The sequence below is a fragment of the Chiloscyllium plagiosum genome, chromosome 28, assembly GCF_004010195.1.
Source record: "Chiloscyllium plagiosum isolate BGI_BamShark_2017 chromosome 28, ASM401019v2, whole genome shotgun sequence".
NCBI classification, from domain to species: domain Eukaryota; kingdom Metazoa; phylum Chordata; class Chondrichthyes; order Orectolobiformes; family Hemiscylliidae; genus Chiloscyllium; species Chiloscyllium plagiosum.
The window spans coordinates 236,549-257,952 of NC_057737.1; the positions used below are offsets into that span (position 1 = coordinate 236,549).

The 21,404-nt window shown below is 44.3% G+C and overlaps 2 protein-coding genes across 2 annotated transcripts in view; both read left to right on the forward strand.

Annotated features, from left to right (window-relative positions):
* timm22 (translocase of inner mitochondrial membrane 22 homolog (yeast)) overlaps window positions 1-6,292 on the forward strand; it is a 15,132-nt gene extending 8,840 nt beyond the window's left edge. The window contains exons 2-4 of the mRNA XM_043718043.1: window positions 2,464-2,660; window positions 5,733-5,805; window positions 5,894-6,292. Coding sequence (XP_043573978.1) covers window positions 2,464-2,660; window positions 5,733-5,805; window positions 5,894-5,970 — 347 coding nt within the window. The 3' untranslated portion in view covers window positions 5,971-6,292. The remainder of the gene's footprint in view (window positions 1-2,463; window positions 2,661-5,732; window positions 5,806-5,893) is intronic.
* A 7,294-nt stretch (window positions 6,293-13,586) lies between these two features.
* LOC122564195 (breakpoint cluster region protein-like) overlaps window positions 13,587-21,404 on the forward strand; it is a 74,984-nt gene continuing 67,166 nt past the window's right edge. Inside the window, exon 1 of the mRNA XM_043718888.1 lies at window positions 13,587-14,715. Within this exon, the coding sequence (XP_043574823.1) occupies window positions 13,587-14,715 (1,129 nt within the window). The remainder of the gene's footprint in view (window positions 14,716-21,404) is intronic.

Here is a 21,404-nt window from a genome sequence, read left to right on the forward strand (position 1 = left end):
AATGTGTTGCTGGAAAAGCGCAGCAGGTCAGGCAGCATCCAAGGAGCAGGAGAATCGACGTTTCGGGCATAAGCCCTTCTTCAGGAATGAGGAAAGTGTGTCCCTCCTCCCTACCTTTTATCTTAGCCTGCTGGGCACACTTTCCTCATTCCTGAAGAAGGGCTTATGCCCGAAACGTCGATTCTCCTGCTCCTTGGATGCTGCCTGACCTGCTGCGCTTTTCCAGCAACACATTTTCAGCTCTGATGTCCAGCATCTGCAGTCCTCACTGTCTTCTATCCCTAATCAGTCCTTGCCTTTCCAAATACAGTGTGAGAACAGAGAGGTGAGAATTGGAGGACTTAGAGGGGGTGTAGGAGTTGTAGAGGTCAGAGAAAGGAGGTAAACATCCTCTTCCAGCTTCTGCGTGGTGTATTATATAAATTCAGTGCTGGGTGTTGCTGGCTGAGAGTTTGGATTGTTTCAAAAGTGTTCCTTTTTCCAATTTTTGCAAATGAATGAATGTGAAGCCTGTAAAGAGAGCAGTACAGTCAGCAGAGTGGGTGCGCTAAGTCACCACAGGGTGTAGTAATTAGTTAGAAAATCGATTGTCTCTAAAGAACAGGATGGGTCAGGTTGAATCTGGATGTCCTGGTGCAGGAATCACAGAAGGTAAGTATGCAGGGACAGCAAGTATTCGGGAAAGCTGTTAGATGGATATATTTGATTGTGAGGGGAATTAAATGTAAGTGTATGAAGGTTATGCTTCGGTTATACAAGGCATTAATGAGACCACATCTGGAATACTGTATACAGTATTCGTCAGTATATTTACGGAAGAATGTTAATCCTTTGGAAGCAGTTCAGAGAAGGATTACCAGATCTCCAACTCGGCAGCGTCCCCTTGACCGGTCCTACCTGTCCATCTTCCTTTCTACCCACCCATCTGTTCCACCCTTCTCTCCGACCTATTACTTTCACCTTCACCTTCGTTTACCTACCACATTCCCGACTACCTTCCCCGCAGCCCCATCCCCTCCCATTTAACTCTCAGCGCCACCCCCGCCCATGAGTCTCATTCCTGATGAATAGCTTATCCTCCTCAGATGCTGCCTGAGTTGCTGTGCTTTTCCAGCACCACACTCTCGACTCAATACCTGAAATGAACAGATTCCCTGGTGAGAACAGGCTTGGCATGTATCCAGTGGAGAGTACAAGAGTCAGAGGTGATTTAATTGATCCTGATGATGTGGAAATGATGTTTCCTCTTGTTGGAGAATTCATATCAAGAGGTCATGTTTTAAACTTAAGGGTTTGTCTAATAAAGACAGAGATGATGTTTTTTTCTGAGGATTGGGTGTCTTTGGAATTCCCTTCCTCCAAAGATAATGGAAGCAGAATCTAGTGGGCGGCACAGTGGTTAGCACTGCTGCCTCACAGCACCAGAGACCCGGGTTCAATTCCCGCCTCAGGCGACTGACTGTGTGGAGTTTGCACATTCTCCCCGTGTCTGCGTGGGTTTCCTCCGGGTGCTCCGTTTTCCTCCCACAGTCCAAAGATGTGCAGGTCACGTGAATTGGCCATGCTAAATTGCCCGTATTGTTAGGTAAGGGGTAAATGTAGGGGCATGGGTGGGTTGCGCTTCGGCGGGTCGGTGTGGACTTGTTGGGCCGAAGGGCCTGTTTCCACACTGTAATGTTATCTGTAAATATTTTTAGGGCAGATGCAGGTAATCCTGGGTAATCAGAAACCTATCAGGGGCATACAGGAATGTCGAGTTAAGGTTAAAACCAGACCAGCCATGATCTTGCTGAACGGAGGAGCAGGCTCAAATGGTCAAGTGACCTAACCCTTGTTTATGTGTTCATTTGGATCTCTATACTTGGTTACCTGTGACATTTCAACCTCTGTGACCTTGACAAGGAGAATGGGTGAGATATCACCTGTAATTCCATCCCTTGCTGGAATGTTTGTAGATATAGGTAAGAAAATGACAGATCACCTAATCATGTGCTCGACATTTCATCCTTCTGAACAGAGTTAACCCCAAGAGAGCAGCAGAAGTGAAACATAGGGTGAGTATTTACTTTTTAATGGAAAGTGACAGGAAGAACACTGGCTAGTCTGAGGGAAGTGCGAAGAAGAGGGATTAGAATATTTTAAAGGCAGAAGGGGGATAGATTCTTGTTAAGCAAGGAGGTGAATGGCTATTAAGAGTAAGTGAGCGTATGGTTTTGAGGTTCTAATCGAATCAGTGATGATTTATGATAATAGTGGAGCAGGCTCGATGGACTGAATGGCCTACTCATCCAAATTTGTATGATGGATCTACGGAATTGTTTCCTGTGCTCATTTCAGGATTATGATCAGAATAGAGCCAATACTGGCATCAGGTGTCTGAGCTCTGTTCCTGTCGATCTCTTGAAGGTTGACTGTTATTAGCATTCTCTCTGTCTGTACTGTCTCTTACCTTTCCCTCCTTAGGCTTTGTGCTCGGTGGTGCATTTGGAATCTTCACGGCTGGTATTGATACTAATGTTGGCTTCGATCCAAAGGATCCATTGCGGACGCCAACTGCCAGGGAAGTTCTGAAAGACATGGGGCAGCGTGGAATGTCATATGCAAAGAATTTTGCTATCGTTGGGGCAATGTTTTCTTGTACAGAATGCATCATTGAATCGGTGAGTTTGCCTTCCATCAGCAGTGGCATAGCAAGAAACACTTGGATTTAGACCACTGCCTCTGAAATATTCCAAGCTTCAGGGATTATTAAAGAATTGATTATTGATTGTAAGGATGATGTTGGAAAGATAGAATTGGTGGATAGTTTTCAATAAGATGCATGGAAACACGACCACTTGCAAGTTCCCCTCCAAGCAACTCACCATCCTGACTTTGAAATATTTGATGTTCCTTAACTGTTGCAGGGTCAAGATTCTGGAATTCCCTCCCTCACAGCATTTTGGGTCAACCTACAGCATTTGGACGGCAGTGGTTCAAGAAGGCAGCTCATCACCATTACCTCAAGGGCAACTAGGAACAGGCAATAAATCCATAGAATCCCTACAGTGTGGAAACAGGCCATTTCGCCCAACAAGTCCATATCGACCCTTTGAAGAGTAAACCACCCAGACCCATTTTCTTACCCTACTACTCTACGTTTTCTCTGACTAATGCACCGTGCCTGCACATCACTGAACATCATGGGCAACGGAGCACAACTAGTTCATCTAACTTGCATATCTTTGGACTGTGGGAGAAAACCAGAGCACCTGGAGGAAACCTACGCGGACACTGGGGGAGAATGTGCGAAGTCCACACACAATCGCCTGAGGATGGAATCAAACCTGTGTGCTTAGTGCTGTGAGGTAGCAGTGCTAACCACTGAGTCACCGTGCCGTCCAGCCAGTGACATCCGTGTCCCACAAGTTGATAATTGGAAAAAAATTCCTGATACTTCATGGAATATGAGTGGAGTGTTTTAAAACGATGGACATAGATCTTGGTAAATAGAACAGGTGGTTTCTGGTCATTTAAAGTATAGATCATGGTGGCAGAAGCACAAAATTAATTATAAGAAATTTAGAATAGAAGGCAGGAAAAACTTCCTTAGCCAGAGAGTTGTGAGGCTGTGCAATTCACTTCTGGGGTTAGTGTTGGAGACAGAAATGTGTCCACGTTCACCGTCAGATTGGCGATGTAGATGGAGGGGTATTGAGTAAATTGAGAGCCAGCACAGCTTCGTAAACAGATTGTGCTTACTTTAATCACATTTTTAATGAAGGAACAGAGAAGATTGATGAAGAGAATGTGGTGGATGTTATCTGTACAGATTTTAAGAAGTCATTTGACAAGGTACCACATAAAAGGTTAACAAGATTGCTGTTTGTGATGTAGGAGGTCAGCTCTATGTTGGATTAAAGATTAAAGATTAGTTTAAGGACAAAGCAACAAATCATAAATATTTTTCAGACTGGAGGATAGTAGCCAGTTTTTTTTCAAAAATGTATTTGTCACTGGAGTGTGAATATCACTGGCTTGGCCAGCGTTTATTGCCCATCCCTAACTGCCCTGAGCAAGGTGCTAATGAGTTGTCATCTTGAATCGCTGCAGTCCAAATGCTACAGGAAGACCAGTTAGGAAGGAAGCTCCAGGATTTCCAGCAGCAGCGAAGGAATAGTGATATATTCCTTCAACGTTTCGGGCATAAGCATAAGATTCCTGAAGAAGGGCTTATGCCAGAAACGTCGATTCTCCTGCTCCTTGGATGCTGCCTGGCCTGCTGTGTTTTTTTCCAGCACCACATTTTTCAACTCAGGTTTCCAGCATCTGGAGTCCTCGCTTTCTCCTCCATGACAAAGCAGCCCACTCAATTGATACCACATCCACTCTTCCCCACCATCAATGCTGAAAAGCAACAGTGTGTACCATCTGCAAGTTCCACTACAAAAATTCACCAAGACCCCTTCGGCATTTCAAATTTGCAACAACTTCCATCGAGAAGGCCAAAGGCAACAGATACATGGGGATACCACAAGCTGCAAGTTTCCTTCCAACCCACTCGCCATTTGACTTGGAAATATGTTGCTGTTCCAGCATTGCTGGATCAGAATGCTTGTACTCCATCCCGACAGCATTATAGATCTACCTACAAAACATGGACTGCTGTTGTCCAAAAAGGCAGTAATTACTGGATCAGCCAGTGACACCCACATCTTATGAGTTTTCAAAAACATGCATCAGTAACAGGTGCAGTGGTAAGGATGCTGTCAAGTAATGTATCCTGAAGAATCCATGTGAGGACAACGTTTTAAAAATATTTTTAATGATCTGGATTTTGGCTGACAGAACAGCTTAAAAATTTGCCATGATTCTGATCTTGGAATATCTGTCAGTGAGAGGGATGCCAATTGACTGCAACAGGATAGATGGAATCTTGCAGAATGGGCAAAGTAGCAGATAAAATTTAATGTGGGGATATGGGAGGTAATCTGTTTTAGCAGAAGGGACAAAGAAGGTCAGTGTAGATTTTAATTCACCATTCCAAAGTGTGTTGGGGATAAAGGGATCTGAGTGCGAAGGTGGTAGGAAGATTTAGAAAGTAGTTAGCAATGCATAAAGAATCTTGGGCAAAACTATTGTTAGGGTCCAGCTAAAGTATGTGAAAGTTCTTGAGAGTATGTTGAGGTGATTTACTAGAATGGTTCCAGGGATAGGGTTTTTAGATGCATTTGGTTGAAGAAGCTGGAGTTAGTTGCCCTGAGGTAAAGGGGATTAAGGGAAAATGTGATAGATGTGTACATGATGACAGATTTAGATATGGTAGATAAAGAAGAGCTGCATCCATTAGACATACAAGGTATGGAGGGCACTCATTCAAGGTTTTGGGCAAAAGATGGAGAGTTTTGTGATGATCTCTAATGACTAAGAACTCACTGCCCATGAGGGAGGTGGAACCAGATGGCTCAATGATTTCAAAAGCAAATTGGATGGACACGAGTGACACAAAATCGTGGGAGTCTGGGAATCTAGTGGGAAGGTTTGCTCTATGGCGAGCTACCATGGTCTTGATGGGCTGAATAGCCTCCAGTGCTGTAACAATTGTGACTCTAGATTTATTTGTGACAGCTAAGGTCCAGTTTCAACAAGCTGGATCCAATATATTGTAACTCATTTGTATTTCTGGAATTGGACAGAGCAGTGAACAGGGAAGGCTGGGATTTAAAATCTTCTCTCTTTTGATATTTTGAAAGTACCGTGGGAAGTCAGATTGGAAGAACAGTGTGCTGAGTGGCTGTGTAACAGGAGGAGCAATTGGTTTCCGAGGTGAGTGACAGAATCTTTCTCAAGCCTAAGTTTGAAATGGCAGCTTTTGTGTTAATGTTTCTAACCTGCTCCCCTTCCCCCACTGCAGCTGGCCTAAAGGCAGGAGCCATTGGATGTGGTGGGTTTGCTGCCTTTTCTGCAGTCATTGACTACTACTTACGGTGAAGTAAACTCTGAACTGTCTTGCTGCAAGTCGAATGGGACTATTGGCTGTCAAAGTCCCTACACAGCGAGTGAGCTGGAACTGACTCATGTGAAGTAAGGACATGTGCTGGAGATCTGAATGAGCACACACTGACTGCAGCCAGTGTCTCACAACACGTATTGTTGCCATGGGACAAACACAGGACGTATTGAAACAGTGAAAGGTCTGAATGGAGATTCCATTCTAGGACAGAGGTCAGGTTTTGATCTGTTGTTGCTGTGTCCTATAATGTAAAAGATATATTGACATGATGGAATGGAATAAAATCTATTGTTTTATAAATATGGAGTCACTGTTTATTCAGCAGGGCAATGATCGCTCACTGTGTAACTGTATAGAATCACAAAATTGTTACAGCCCAAAAGGCCATTTGGCCTGTCATGTGTGTGCAGATTCTCTGAAGGAGCAATTTACCTACCTTGTCCTCTACTTGTAGTTCTGCACATGGTTTCTTTTCAGATAATCCAGTTCCCTGTTCAATAATTTAATTGATCTTATCTCCATCACCCATTAAGCATATCCTGAATTCTAACCACTTGCTGCATGAAAAGCTTTCTTCTCATGTTGCTAATTCTGTTTATGCAAATGATCTTCAATCTTTGCCCCTCCAGTTCTTTTTCTTGTCACCGGTCAGAGCAGTTTCCCTCTATCGACTCTGTCTAGACTCCACATGACTTTGAACACTTCGATTAAATTGCACAACAATCTTTTCTCCAAGAAAAACCGTCCTACCTTTAACAATTTATTTAAGTAACTGAAATTCCTTATCCCTGGAACCACTCTCATGAAACTTTTCTGCACCTTTTCTAAAGCCTTCTCTCCTCAAACTGTGCTGTCCAATTCGACAGTTTGTCTAATTGCAGCTGAGGCTGAATCAGTGTTTTATGTTAAATTTCATGCATTTTTGATTTATTGTTGTCAAATATCTAAATACAATGAAAAGTTTTGTGTGCAGTACAGGCAAACTTTAACATACAAGGACATACAGATCATTAGGCAAGAACTCTATAAATAGGAGGTTGGCTTGCATCATGGTGTGGGCTATGTTCACAACTTTCTGTAGTTTCTTACAATCCTGAACAGAGCAGTTGCCATACCAGCAGTGATGCACCCAGATAGAATGTTTCCTATGGCGCATCTGTAAGGGTTAATGAGGGTCCCTATGGACATGCTGAATTTCCTTAGCCTCCTGAGGTAGAAGAGGTGCAGGTTCAATACCTGCCCTGGCTGAGATTAGCATGTAGAATCTGTCCTCTCAACCTCTTCCCTCTCCTGAGGCATGGTGACCCTTAAGGTAAACTACCACCACTTGTCCCTTTGGCACAAGATGAGATGTTTAGGGGTTAATTTGCTCTGCTGATGTTCAATAAATTGGCTGTCCTGGTGGGGGAGGTGGTATGTTTCTCTTTCTCTTGCAGGTAGAATGTAAAAGAATTACATTGCCATCTCCTGCTGTTCAGAATCAATAAGAACACTGAAGTTAAGAATCTAACCACACCCTGCAGTTTCCAAAAAAATTACACCAGGTCTTGCCATTAAGGAATAATCTAATCACATTGTTTCTGGAAGTAATCAAATCACGACATTGTGTCTTGAGTGATGAGTGGCTGGGGGTTGTCTTGTGGGCATTACTGATTGTGATGTAAAATCTTGTATAAAGGAAGAATAGTCTCTTTGTTGAGAGAGATCTCTTGACACGGCTCTGCAAGCATTGCAAAGGGGGTTAAGTGGTCCTCCGAAGCTTGTACTTAATAAATTTTACGTATTGCAGTTGCATCAAGTGTGTAAGAATCTCAAGAAAAACAACCTAACCAAGGGAACAACCCTCCATAAAAGGTACGATAGTTCTTTACCTTTTTATGACTAGAGTCAATACACCTAAGCTATTTAATAAACTAATTCCTAATTGTACAATTGAATTCCTGATTCCAAAAAAAATCGAGTCGATGTATTAGTTTTTCAGGATTTGGAGTTGTTTGTGCAATGCAGATATTTGGTTTGAAAAGTACAACTTTTTCTTTAAGGAGTTTAGAATATTTTGTTGGGTGAGGTAGAAAATCCTCGGATTCTGATCTCTGTCAGAAGAGAGCATTTGCTATTGGTCAGTGTCTTCACAGTATAGTGACTGATTTGGTAGCTGGCAGTCAGCCACCATCCCATATTCTCAGCCAATCATGCAACTTTGTCTGCAGTTGGCTACCCCAATAGTAGCTCAGCTGCTAACCTTGAAAGTGTTACTCTGGGGAGAGCAATAATACAGGTTAACTCCTCCATGTCTACAGCAGCAATGAGAAAACACTCCTTGTCAAAGCTGTTCTGTCATGGCTTGGCATAGTTGATGGGAGGGAAGAACCAAAGAAGGGAAACGTGTAGACTGAGAAATGCAGGGACAGGATGAGAATGGAAAATCAAGAACATAGGAAAGCAGAACAGCTAGAGCAGGCAACCTCTTCAACCCGCTGTCGTTCAAGATGATCACAGTGATGTTGGGTTTCAACTCCTACTTTCTTGCCTGCTCCTTATTTCCCTTGATTCCAAACGTTTGGCTTAATTCTTAAGCTATTCAATAATGGAACAACCCCAACCCGATGGTGTGGAGAATTTGAAATATTCACAGGCTGCTCAAGAGGAACATTCTCCTCTGACCTTGCTGATTGGTCCTTTGGAGAAAGTGAGGACTGCAGATACTGGAGACCAAAGTTGAAAAATGTGTTGCTGGAAAAGCGCAGCAGGCCAGGCAGCATCCAAGGAGCAGGAGAATCGACGTTTGGAAGAAGATTGCAGGTCAACAGGGCGGTGCTGAATCCAGGGGTTGGGACTGAGATTGGTCCTTTGTCCTGGGACTGTTACCGCATGCTCTAGATACCCCAGCCAGGGGAAGCAACCTCTGAGTCTACCTTGTTTAGCCCCTTCAGAAATTACCCTGCTGAATTCCAAGGAAGCAGTCTAATGAGCTGTACTGTCTGCAATATAAATATACTTGCTTAGATAAGAAACCTGAACTGTGTGCACTATTCCAGATGTGATCTCGCTGAAGATCTCTCAGAATTGTAGCAAAACCTCTTTATATTTGTATTCCACTTGCCTTGCAATAAAGGTCAATATGCCATTTGTTCTTTTAATTACTTGCTGTAACTAAATGCTAACTTTCTTGTAAGATCACATCCAATTTTCTCTGAACTTTAACATTTTTATGTTCTATTAGAGAAAGCTTAGGGCCAGTCAAGGATAGTAGTGGGAAGTTGTGCGTGGAGTCCAAGGAGACAGGGGAAGCGTGAAATGAATATTTTTCATTGTCTGTTTCCAGTGTGAATACCAATGTTGTCGAGGAGAATACTGAGATACAGGCTACTAGACTAGACAGGATTGTGGTTCACAAGGAGGAGGTGTTAGCAATTCTGGAAAGTGTGAAAATAGATAAGTCCCCTGGGTAGGATGAGATCTATCCTAGGATTCTCTGGGAAGCCAGGGAGGAGATTGCAGAGCCTTCAGCTTTGATCTTTATGTTGTCATTGTCTAAAGGGATAGTGCCAGAAGACTGGAGGATAGCAAATGTTGTTCCCTTGTTCAAGAAGGGGAGTAGAGACAACCCTGGTAATTATAGACCTGTGAGCCTTACTTTGGTTGTGGGTAAAATGTTGGAAAAGGTTATAAGAGAAAGAATTTATAATCATCTAGAGAGGAATAAGTTGATTAGGGATAATTAACACAGTTTTGTGAAGGGTAGGTCGTGCCTCACAAACCTTATTGACTTCTTTGAGATGGTGATCAAACAGGTGGATGAGGGTAAAGCGGTTGATGCAGTGTATATGGATTTCAGTAAGGCATTTAATAAGGTTCCCTATGGTAGGTTATTGCACAAAATATGGAGGAATGGGACTGAGGGTGATTTAGCGGTTTGGATCAGAAATTGGCTAGCTGAAAGAAGACAGGGTAGTGGTTGATGGGAAATGTTTATCCTGGAGTTCAGTTACTGGTGGTGTACCACAAGGATCTGTTTTGGGGCCACTGCTGTTTGTCATTTTTATAAATGACTGAGATGACAGCGTAGAAGGATGGGTTGGTAAGTTTGCGGATGACACTAAGGTCGGTGGAGTTGTGGATAGTGCTGAAGGATGTTGCAGGTTACAGAGAGACATAGATAAGCTGCAGAGGTGGGCTGAGAGTGGCAAATGGAGTTCAATGTAGAAAATTGAGAGATGGTTCACATTGGAAGGAGCAACAGGAAGGCAGAGTACTGGGCTAATGGTAAGATTCTTGGTAGTGTAGATGAGCAGAGATATCTGTGTCCATGTACATAGATCCCTGAAAGTTACCACCCAGGTTGATAGGGTTGTTAAGAAGGCATACGGTGTGTTAGCTTTTATTGGTAGAGGGATTGATTTTCAGAGCCATGACGTTATGCTGCAGATTGATTCCACAGTTTGGCACAACATCAAGGGCTGAGGTGTGCTGTAATGTTCTGTTTCCTATTTAGAAACAAAAATATTCCTCTTCTATTCTTGCAACCAAAATGAATGATTTTACACTTCCCAACGCTATACACTACATCTGCCATCATTTTGCTCATTTAGTTAATTTGTCCGTACATCTTAATAGTTTTTTTTGTGTCCTCAGCTTACATTCCAGCTCAGCATTGTATCATCAACATAAATAAATTATTCTGTCGCTTCATCTGAAGTCATTAATATAGATAACTGAGGCCCCAGTATTGGTTCTTGCAGCAATTCACATGTTTATAGCCTGCCAATATTAAAATGCCCCGTTCCTCCTTACTTTCTTGATCTTGTTATTATCCAATCTCTGATCTATGCTGCTTTTATTATCCTCACTTCCTGAGGCCTCTTTTTTATCTTTTATTCATTCACAGGATGAGGGCGTTGCTGGCTAGGCAGCATTTATTGCCCATCTCTAATTGCCCAGAGGGCAGTTGAGAGTCAACAACATTGCTGTGGGTGTGGAGTCACACGTCAGTTAGACCAGGTAAGGATGGTAGTTTCCTTTCCTAATGGACAATAGTGAACCAGCTGGGCTTTTCCCAACAAGCAGCAATGGATTTATTCTTCCTGATGAATGGCTTTTGCCCAAAATGTCAATTTTTCTGCTCCTTGGATGCTGCTTGACCTGCTGTGCTTTTCCAGCACCACAACCTTGACTCTAATCTCCAGCATTCACTTTCACCTAATGGATTTATGATCATCATTAGGTTCTTAATTCCAGATACTTACTGAATTCAAATTCCACCATCTGCCATTGGCGGGATTCAAACCCAGGTTGCCAGAACGCTATCGGAGTCTCTGGGTTAACAGCCCAGTGATAACACCACTGGGCCATCACCTCCCCTCTTGTGTATTAACTTTTTGTGTAGTACTTTATTAAATGATTTTTTATTTGAAATCCATGCATATTATAATAACTGGTCTTTCTTTGACTGCCCTATTAGTTTTATCCTCAAGCTCTTGATACATTTGTCAAACATTATTTTCATTCTGTAAATCTGTATTAACCTTTAAGTGCATTGTTAAAGGGAGGTGATGGCCTAGTGTCATCCCAAGTCTATTAATCCAGAGCCAGGTAATGTTCTGTGGACCCATGTTCAAATCCTGCATGGCAGATGGTGGAGTTTAGTTTGAATGAAAATCTGGAACTAAGAGTTTAATGATAACTGTGAAACCACTGTCTATTTGTTTGGGGAAAAATAATGTTTGATTCACTGGTGCCATTTAGGGAAAGAAACTATCTAGTCTAGGCTATACCTGACTCCAGACCCAACGTGGTTGAGTCCTAACTGCTCTGTGGATGATTAGGGATGGGCAATAAATGCTGAGTGATGCACACGTTCTATGAATGAATAAAAAAACTTAACAACAGGTGCCAGATTTTTCCAATGATTGATGTTGGGTTAACTGGCCTTTGGTCCTGTTTTCTCTCTTCCTATCTTTCCTGAATCAATTGACATTAATTGATGTTTGTTGACATCCATTTCTTTGGGACCATTATAAAATCTAGGAAGATCAGGGCTTTTAGAATTTGTAGGTGTGGCTGTTGAAACCCATGGATTTGTTAGTTTAATCCCTTCTGTTTCTCCAGTATCTTTCCCCTGTTGATATTAATTTCCTCAGGCTTGGGAACAGCATGTAAAATGCTGTGTCCATTGGTCTGTGTTCTGATGCCAAGGTAGGTAATACATACTATTGATACATAAAGATGTGTCAAGAGTCAGTTGTTAATCATGATTTGTTGGGGGCAGCATTCCCAATTCTTTCAGAAGCACTTAAAGAACAAATTTTCATTTTCCAGCAGTTGTGTGCTTTGTAGTTTCTGGCCAGGTACAAACTGAATTAATAATAAAATGTGAAGTTTAAGGAAATGGCCCCTATTCAGCAGTGGGCAAAAGTCCAAATCCACACACTTATCTTCATTATTCTGAAAGATATATACCCTTGATATACAATATGGCTAATTTATATATGTTAATAAATTCCCAGTCCCATGGTAACTGGGATCTTATTTCCATGCAGTTCTTATCAAATCTATCTTGAGCACTGTGTCCAGTCAGTTCAGACCAGACCCACTTTGAACACTCCATTTCTGGCAACTGAGATATGACAGAGAGAATTGCTGGAGGTGGTGTCGAGAGCGTTTGCCACCAGGTGGAACCCCAGGGTTATGATGGGAGTTAAAGGGAGAGCTTGTGGCTTTTCAAGTTGGAAATAAGCTGCTTTTACGGAGAGATAGTAAGGAGTCATTGGAAACGAGTAACCCAAAGAATTATTCTAAATGAAACAGGAGGGAGAAGTGTCAATCATAACTTTGGGGCTGATTACCAAAGGTTTTTAGTGGTCAACACTTAGCACTGGAAAGTGCAAGTGGCCAGATGTTTGAAATAATTTAAGAAAGAATTCAGTAAGCTAATCAGGAAATTTCCCCATTCAAGACGAGAGGGAGACTGAAACCAGGAAACTACAGGCCTAATGGCTGTATTTGGGAAAGCCCTGGAATCTGTGGGGGGCCTTGTTAGTACAATCCAGCCTGGTTTTGTGAAGGGGGATCATAACTGACTAACTTATTTAAATTATTTTGGGATATGGGCCGGGTGCGGTCAGGTGGGACCTGGCTGGGTTGGAGTGAAGGGTCAGTTTCTGTGCTGTCCATCTCTGTGACTCTCAGTAACAGGCAGTGTCCATGAGGGTTAACCAGGGGACGCGCTACACTTCGGTTTCCAGAAGACATTTGACATTTAAAACAAAAGTTACAGCACAAGGTGGGAGTAGCTGCCGTGGTTTGTGTGGAGGGTGTGTGAGTGAGTCAGGGATGGGCTGCCTCCTGCTCAGGAGGGAGGAGGGAACTTCACCGAAACATTTCACACCCTCAGGCACCGAGGGCTCGGGCCACAGTTTGAAACGAAGGGCGTTTTAACATTAACCAAGATAGGGGTGAGGGGGTTTGTGGAGGGGGTGAGGCCGGTCCGGGCCTGACCTGTCCCGGAGGCGGGGAGGGGGAGAGCCCGCGGGGCGGGGCCGCCAGCACAGGCCGAGGCCCAGGCCCAGGCCCAGGGCGAGGGTGAGGGACGGGGATGTGGGACCCGGACGAGTTTGAGCGGCAGTGGCTGAGGGAGTTCCCGGGGGGAGAGAGCCCGGTTCCCCGCCTCCAGTTACACTCTGTGTCCGAGCTGGAGGCTGAGCTCCGGCGGAGTGAGGAGAGACTCCGGGCCGGACAGCAGCTCCTGGCCCAGGAGAAGTTTAAAGTGATTTACCTGCAAACTGTACTGGAGAGACACAGCCCCCAGGGTCAGGGGGAGAGACACAGCCCCCAGGGTCAGGGGGAGAGACACAGCCCCCAGGGTCACCTGTACCCCCACACTGAGGGCCAGGGCGTGGGGGACAGACCCCAGGGTCACCTGTACCCCCACACTGAGGGCCAGGGGGTAAGGGACAGCCCCCAGGGTCAGGGGGAGAGACACAGCCCCCAGGGTCACCTGTACCCCCACCCTGAGGGCCAGGGCATGGGGGACAGACCCCAGGGTCAGGGGGAGAGGGACCGATCCCAGGGTCACCTGTACCCCCACACTGAGGGCCAGGGGGTAAGGGACAGACCCCAGGGTCAGGGGGAGAGGGACCGATCCCAGGGGGACGGACCCCAGGGTCAGGCGGTAGGGGAGAGACGACAGGGGGAGAGGGATGGACCCCAGGGTCAGGGGGAGAGAGACAGACCCCAGGGGATGGGGGACAGACCCCAGGGTCAGGCAGTAGGGGAGAAACAACAGGGGGAGAGGGACAGATCGCAGGGGGAGGAGGATAGGGACAGAGCCCCAGATCAGGAGGGGAAGGAGGAGAGCCCCCTGGGTGGGAGCGACAGACTCCCAAGACACTGGGAGAAGGGCCCGGTTGAAAAGGTTCAGAGGGAATGTGATTCGGGCCAGTGGGAAACGAACCGCCACCAGAAAGAGCTGTTGCCGAACCAGGAGCACAAGGAGGATGCAGATAGTGACCTGGATTCTGTCTCTCCAAGCCCTGGTCATCTAGGGCCAAGCTGCCTACGGAGGGGTCAAAGGGTAAACCGGATCCGAAATGGCAGTGGATCCCCGATTGCAAGCCCCAGGTTGAGAAGACGCCAATTCTTGACAGTTCCACATGATTCAGAGCGAGCTTCCAGTGGAGCAAGTGATGGATACACTAGTTCGGAGCATGAAGACTGGAGTTCAGGTAAAGGAGACTGAAGAGGATGAAAAATAGTAGTGAAAATTAGTGGGAACATATCTGTTACTGTCTGAAACTTGGGTACAGTACTGGTGGCGACAGGTCTATCAGTATATAACACTGGGGTACAGTACTGGTGGGGACAGGTCTGTCACTGTATAACACTGGGGTACACTACTGGTGGGGACAGGTCTGTCACTGCATCACATTTGGGTAGGGAGTACACAGGATGTGGTGAAGACTGCGGACATTCAGGCTGTTATTTGAATTTGATCAGTATCTGAATCTACGTGCAGGGCTCTGGGAAAAGCTATAGTGCGATACTAAGTGAGTTGCTCCTTCAGATGGGAGCACAGATTTGACAGTCTGAACGGCCAATCCAGTGAACCTTCATCATACTGTCTCCAATATAAGTGTGCTATTGCCTTCCCAGGCTGGAAGTCTATTGTTTGGAAATACCAGCATTTCAGAAATGTTTGAAGAGAGCCTAGCAACAGATAGCATCACTTTACTCCAGTGCTTGGAATGTGAAAACGATGTGTAAGCAAAACAATCTTTGCTTCTGGTTTGAGATGTTTAATTTTTCCAGTTTTTCCAATTGCGTGTTTACCAGTTCAGACACTTGCAGTCAGGATTCGAGCACCATTATAAAATCTGAAAATTCCAAAATTCAGAAAAGACTTGGCTTTAAGCATGCCAGTGTGGAGAGACTACAGTCTTTATCTTTTCCTGAATATGAACATCAAATTGTATGCCAACTAGCTGTGGCCTCAGAAAAACCCTGTAAAATCAAATCAATATTCCTATACTGCAATTCCTTTGCTGTAATGTCCAATAAGTCATTTTACTTCCTAATCCCTTGTGGTGACAGCAATCACATACAAATCTAATTTAATGTTTCAGATATTTAAAAAAATTATTTTTCTCTATTCTCAGTGAATAAGCTCACATTTTTCACATTCGGAGGTAGAGTGTCAGTTACTGGGGATTTGTTGGATTTTAATCCACCGAGTTTCTCCAATGCTTTTTCTCTGCTGATATTAATTACCTTAATTTCCTCTCTTCTTATCCTCTCGATTACCCTCTATTTCCAAAATGCAATATATTTATTATATTGTGAAGACTGATACAAAAGTGTTTGTTCAATGTCACAGTAATTTCTTCATTCCTCATGATAATCACTCCTGCCTTTACTTTGTTCACTTTGACAACTATCTTTTTAGATAATTATAAAAAGCTTCTCCACTTTGTTGACCTATTTCTAGCTCGTTCATACTCATTTTATTCCCTTTGATCAACATTTTTCCTAAAATGCTCATGGGAGCATGATTTGTGGGTAGCCACAGTTGGCCATTGGCCCTTCAGGCCTGCTCAACCATTCAGTGAGGTCATGGCTGATCTGGTTGTGGGCTGAGTTTCGCCTTCCTGTCAACCTTCCAGAACCTTTGACTGCCTTGTCTTTCAAAGATCTATCTGAATCATTTGAAACCCCAGCCTCTCTCTGATCTGGAGAAGAGAATTCTACACTCTATAACAGTTCTTTGAGGGAAGAAACTTCTCTTCATTTTTGTCTTAAAAAGGAAACCTCCAAAACTAGGTGGCATTTTTTAAGAATTACTTTCTCCCACAAATAGATACATCTTCCTAGTCTTCACCCTACCCTGACCCCTCGAGGTGTTTGCATGTTTGAGTAGATCACTCCTCATTCTTCTGCACTCAACTAAATCTCGGCCTCGCCTGTTCAATTTGTCTTCATAACATTTTCATCCTAGGAATGAATAAGGTAAATCTTCTGCAAATTTCCAACACATTTCTATCCTTGTACAAATAAGGAGACCAAAAATTGCACTCAGTACTCCAGATGTGGTCCCATCAATGCCCAACGCAGCTGCAGTGTCGGTTCACTACTTTGATATTCAGTTCCCCATAATAAAAGATGACACTCCCAATTCTTTAGACTTGCAAAAATTCTTTCCAATATTATAAGCAGTCTCTTTTAATTTAATATTATCCCTAACCATCTTAGTAAGCCATGGATGGATCTTACTTAACAGGAAGTGGTTGAAATAAATAATTTTGACACCTTAGGAAGGAAACTAGAGGAATACATGATAAAAAAAGGGGGATGGAAAGTTTTGCTGAAAGGCTGAGATAAGGAAAATTGAAGGATAGGAGAGTTGAGTGAAATATGAACATTAGTACAAAATGGTTGGACTGAATGGCCTGTTTCTCTGCTGTAAATTCAATGAAAAGTTTAAATGTCACTGCTCTCATTGTCTGAAATGCATGACATTACAAATTGACAACAAGGCAGTGTTTGACTGAGTGTAGTATCATAAAGTCTTAGCAAAACTGGAGTCAGTGAGAATTGTGGGAAATCTCTCCACTGGTTGGAGTCATATCTGGCACAGAGGAAGATAGTTGCCTTTGCTGGTGATCAGTCATCTTGGGATATCTCTGCAGGAGTTCCTCAGGGTAGTGCCCTAAACTGAATCATCTTCAACTGCGTCATTAATGATCTTCTCTCTATCATAAGGTCAGAAGTGGGGATGTTCGCCAATGATTGCACAATGTTGAGCACCATTCATGATTCCTCAAATATTGAAGCAGTCCATGTTCAAATGCAGCAAGATCTGAACAATATCCAGGCTTGGGCTGACAAGAAGTGCCAAACAATGACCACCTGTAAAAAGAGAGAGAATCATCCGTTAGATATTCAGTGGCATTACCATCTGAGCCCTGACTAATAACATCTGGAGGGTGAACCATTGACCAGAAACTGAACTCGGTCAAAAAGTGTGGTGCTGGAAAAACACAGCTGGTCAGACAGCATCCGAAGAGCAGGAGAGTTGGCATTTTGAGCATAAGCTCTTCATCAGGAATTCCTGATGAAGAGCTTATGCTCAAAACGTTGACTCTCCTGCTCCTTGGATGCTGCCTGACCGGCTGTGCTTTTCAGGCACCACACTTTTTGACTCTGATCTCCAGCATTTGCAGTCCTTACTTTCTCTCAGAAACTGACCTGGACCAATCATATAAAAATTGTGGCTGCTTAGAGGAAGTTGAAGGCTGGGAATTCTGCAGTGAACAAATCATAGTGAAAAGTATTGTTTTACGTGCTCACCAGATAACTCTTACCTTACATAAATACATCAGGGTAACAGAACAGAATGCAGAATATAGTATTACAGCTACAGAGAAAGATAACTCTTCATTGTTGAGAGTTTCATAAATCTGATAACAGTGTAGAATAAGCTGTTCTTCAATTTGTTGGTATGTGTTTTTCAATTTTTTTTGTATCTTCTGCCTGATGGAAGAGGGTGGAAGAGAGTATAAGTGGGGCAAGAGAGGTCTTTGGTTCTGTTGGCAGCTTCCCTAGGCAGCGAGAGGGGTAGACGGAATCGGTGGAAAGAAAGTTGACTTTCATGGTAGACTGGACTGTGTTCACAACTGTCTGTAATTTCTTGTGACCTTGAGCAGAGCACTTGCCATATCAAGCAGTGATGTGTCTGAATAGGATGCTCCTAGGGTGCATCTATAAAAATTGGTCAAAGTCTTAATGGTGATGCAGAATGTCCTTAGCCATCTGAATGCTTTCCACTTAACTGGTTAAGCACAGATCCAATAACACAATCCAGAATGAAGCAGCCCACTTGAATAGCATTATATCCACCACTGATGTTTAGTAGCAGCAGTGTGAACCACTTATAGGATGCACTGCAGAAATTCACCGAGGCTGCTTTGACAGGAACTTCCAAACCGATGACCACTTCCATCCCAGAAGGACAAGGGCAGCAGATACATGGGAATGCCATCCCCCTGCAAGTTCCCCTCTGAGCCAGTCACCATCCTGACTTATAAATATATCGGCATTCCTTCACTGTCACTGGATCAAAATCCTGTTATTCCCTCTCTTATGGCATTGTGGGTATATCTACAACCATCTCCCCCAGCACCACCAGCAGCACCCTGCTGAGCGCAAGGGAAGAACACAGCCCGCTTGCAATGAAAAGAATAAAGGACGTTGGTTCCTTTCTTGTTTAGACAGTAATGCATGACCTTGGATTTGAATAATTCATCAAAATTGATAAAGACAAATTAAGTTTAACACGTTGCAAGGTTCAGAATCTCACTGGGTGATCATTCCAAACTTCTCTGTCCTCTGATGCCATCCTAGCCCTGTCACACATTGACCTTATCCCTGCTCATTGCTTACTCCATTCACTACTGTCTTATTTTGGTTTCAAGCTATAGATACCCACTGAACACAGGCCCATTTCTCCATGGGCTTTGCTCGTGGGCCTGTTTTGATGTGTAAGCCAAGTGCATCATATCTGTGGATGGAATGTGAATTCTAATGGATCTGAATCATGCAGGATAACTGGTTCACTCAGTTAGTGCTGAACCATTGAGACACAACAGGAAACAAAGCTTATGTTGGGGTGTGGTTGTTTGTGCAAGTGTAATTTTCACATCACATTAGCCATGTGTAGGAGTAGAGAATTAGATTGTTCCACATCACGTTCCTGACATTGCGTATTGGGAAAGGCAGTTATTACAGGCACAAGGGAGGTGCACAACAATGTGTTGTGGTACACTTCAATCTTCTGTCCTCATAGAAACCTTCATCTAGATTTTGGAAGCTTTGTCTGTGTGACTTTTTGTGGGAGGTCATAGAGATGTACAGCGTGGAAACAGACCCTTCGGTCCAACCCGTCCATGCTGACCAGGTTTCTTTTGTTCCATCAGCTCTGCTTGTTGTTGCCTCACCCGAGGGTCTTGCAACTCTGTATGTGGAACAGGTGAGGGAGGATCTGAAAGATCTCTGCGCACTCTTCATTAGAGAGCTGGGAAGTTCACCCTTCTGTCCTGGTTCAATATGTAATCCTAAACCCACGTTACTCAACATATTATCTAATCCCATACCTTTGTGGGATCTTGCTGTGTGCAAATTAGGAGAATAGATGGCTTAGTGCTATTGTTTCTGGACTAGTATTCCAGAGATTTAGGTAATGGTCAGGGGACCTGGATTCAAATCCCACCACAATAGTTAGTAGAATTTTAATTCAATAAGAAATCTGCAAATAAAAGTCTAATGGTAGTCAAGAAGTAATTGCTGTTTGTTATAAAAACCTAGTTGATTTACAAATGTCCTTTAGAGAAAGGGACTGCCATCCTTATCTGGTCTGACTCCAGACCCACTGCAATATCGTTCTTTCTTAGCTGCCCTCAGTTTTATCAACTGCAGGAAAGGCAGAATGGAATGTAACTGGTTGAATCACAGGAAAAGACAATAGCAGAAACAGCCCTGTCAACTCTGCAAAGTGCTCTTTAGTAACATCTGGGGGCTAGTGCCAACGTTGGGAGAACTGTCTCACAGACTAGTTAAGCAACAGCCTGACATTGTCATACCCACTGAGTTGTACCTTAAACCATCCCAGACACTATCACCATTCCTGGGTGTGTCCTGACCCACCAAGCAGAGATGGCAGCACAGTGGTATACAGTTGGGAGGCAGTTGCTGTGGGAGTCCTCAACGTTGACTCTGGACCCCATGAAGTCTCATGGCTTCTCATCCAAATGTGCAAGAAATCCTTTTCCAGCTCTATCCTATCGGCTGATGAAGCAATGTCTTTCATGTCAAACAGCACTTGAAGGAAGCACTGAGGGTGCAAAATGTACTGTAGCTGGAGGACTTCAGTGTCCATCACCAAGAGTGGCTTGGCAGCAGCACCACTGTTTAAGCTGGTCAGGTCTTAAAGGACATCACTGCTAGACTGGGTCTGTGGCAGGTGGTGTTGGAGCCAACAAAAACATACTTGATCTCATCTTTACCAATTTGCCAGTTGCAGATACTTCTGTCCATGACAGTATCGGTAAGAGTGACCCCTTTGTCTCCACAAGGACTGTGTGGTGGTCACTCTTACCGATACTGTCATGGACAGATGTATCTGCAGCTGATTGATCTGGTCAGATGAGGAAACTGGTGAAATCGACATTGATTACATGTGGTTGGAGGGTCCCAAGGCAGAAGATGAGGTGTTCTTCCTCCAGTCATCAGGTGGCTAGGATTTAGCAGTGAAGGAGGCCCAGGATCTGCACGTCGTTGGTGGAGTGGGAGGGGGAGTTGAAGTGGTCGGCCACAGGGTGGTGGGGTTGAACTGTCCTACCTGCCCATCTTCCTTCCCATCTATCCACCCCACCCTCCGCTCCAACCTATCACCATCACTCCCCACCTTCATCACCTATCGCATTCCTAGCTACCTTCCCCCCCAGCCCCAACCCCCTCCCATTTATTTCGCAGCCCCTTTGGACTTCACCTTATCTTACACTCGAAACATCGACTTCTCCACCTCCTGATGCTGCCTGGTTTGCTGTGTTCTTCCAGCCTCTCTAACGCAACTCGTCCACGTCCCGCACCTCCGCCCTCAGACCCCACCCCTCCAACCGTAACAAGGACAGAACGCCCCTGGTGCTCACCTTCCACCCTACCAACCTTCGCATAAACCAAATCATCCACCGACATTTCCGCCACCTCCAAACAGACCCCACCACCAGGGATATATTCCCCTCTCCGCCTTCCGCAAAGACCGCTCCCTCCGTGACTACCTGGTCAGGTCCACGCCCCCCAACGAACCACCGTCCCGTCGTGGCACACTCCCTTGCCACTGCAGGAATTGCAAAACCTGCGCCCA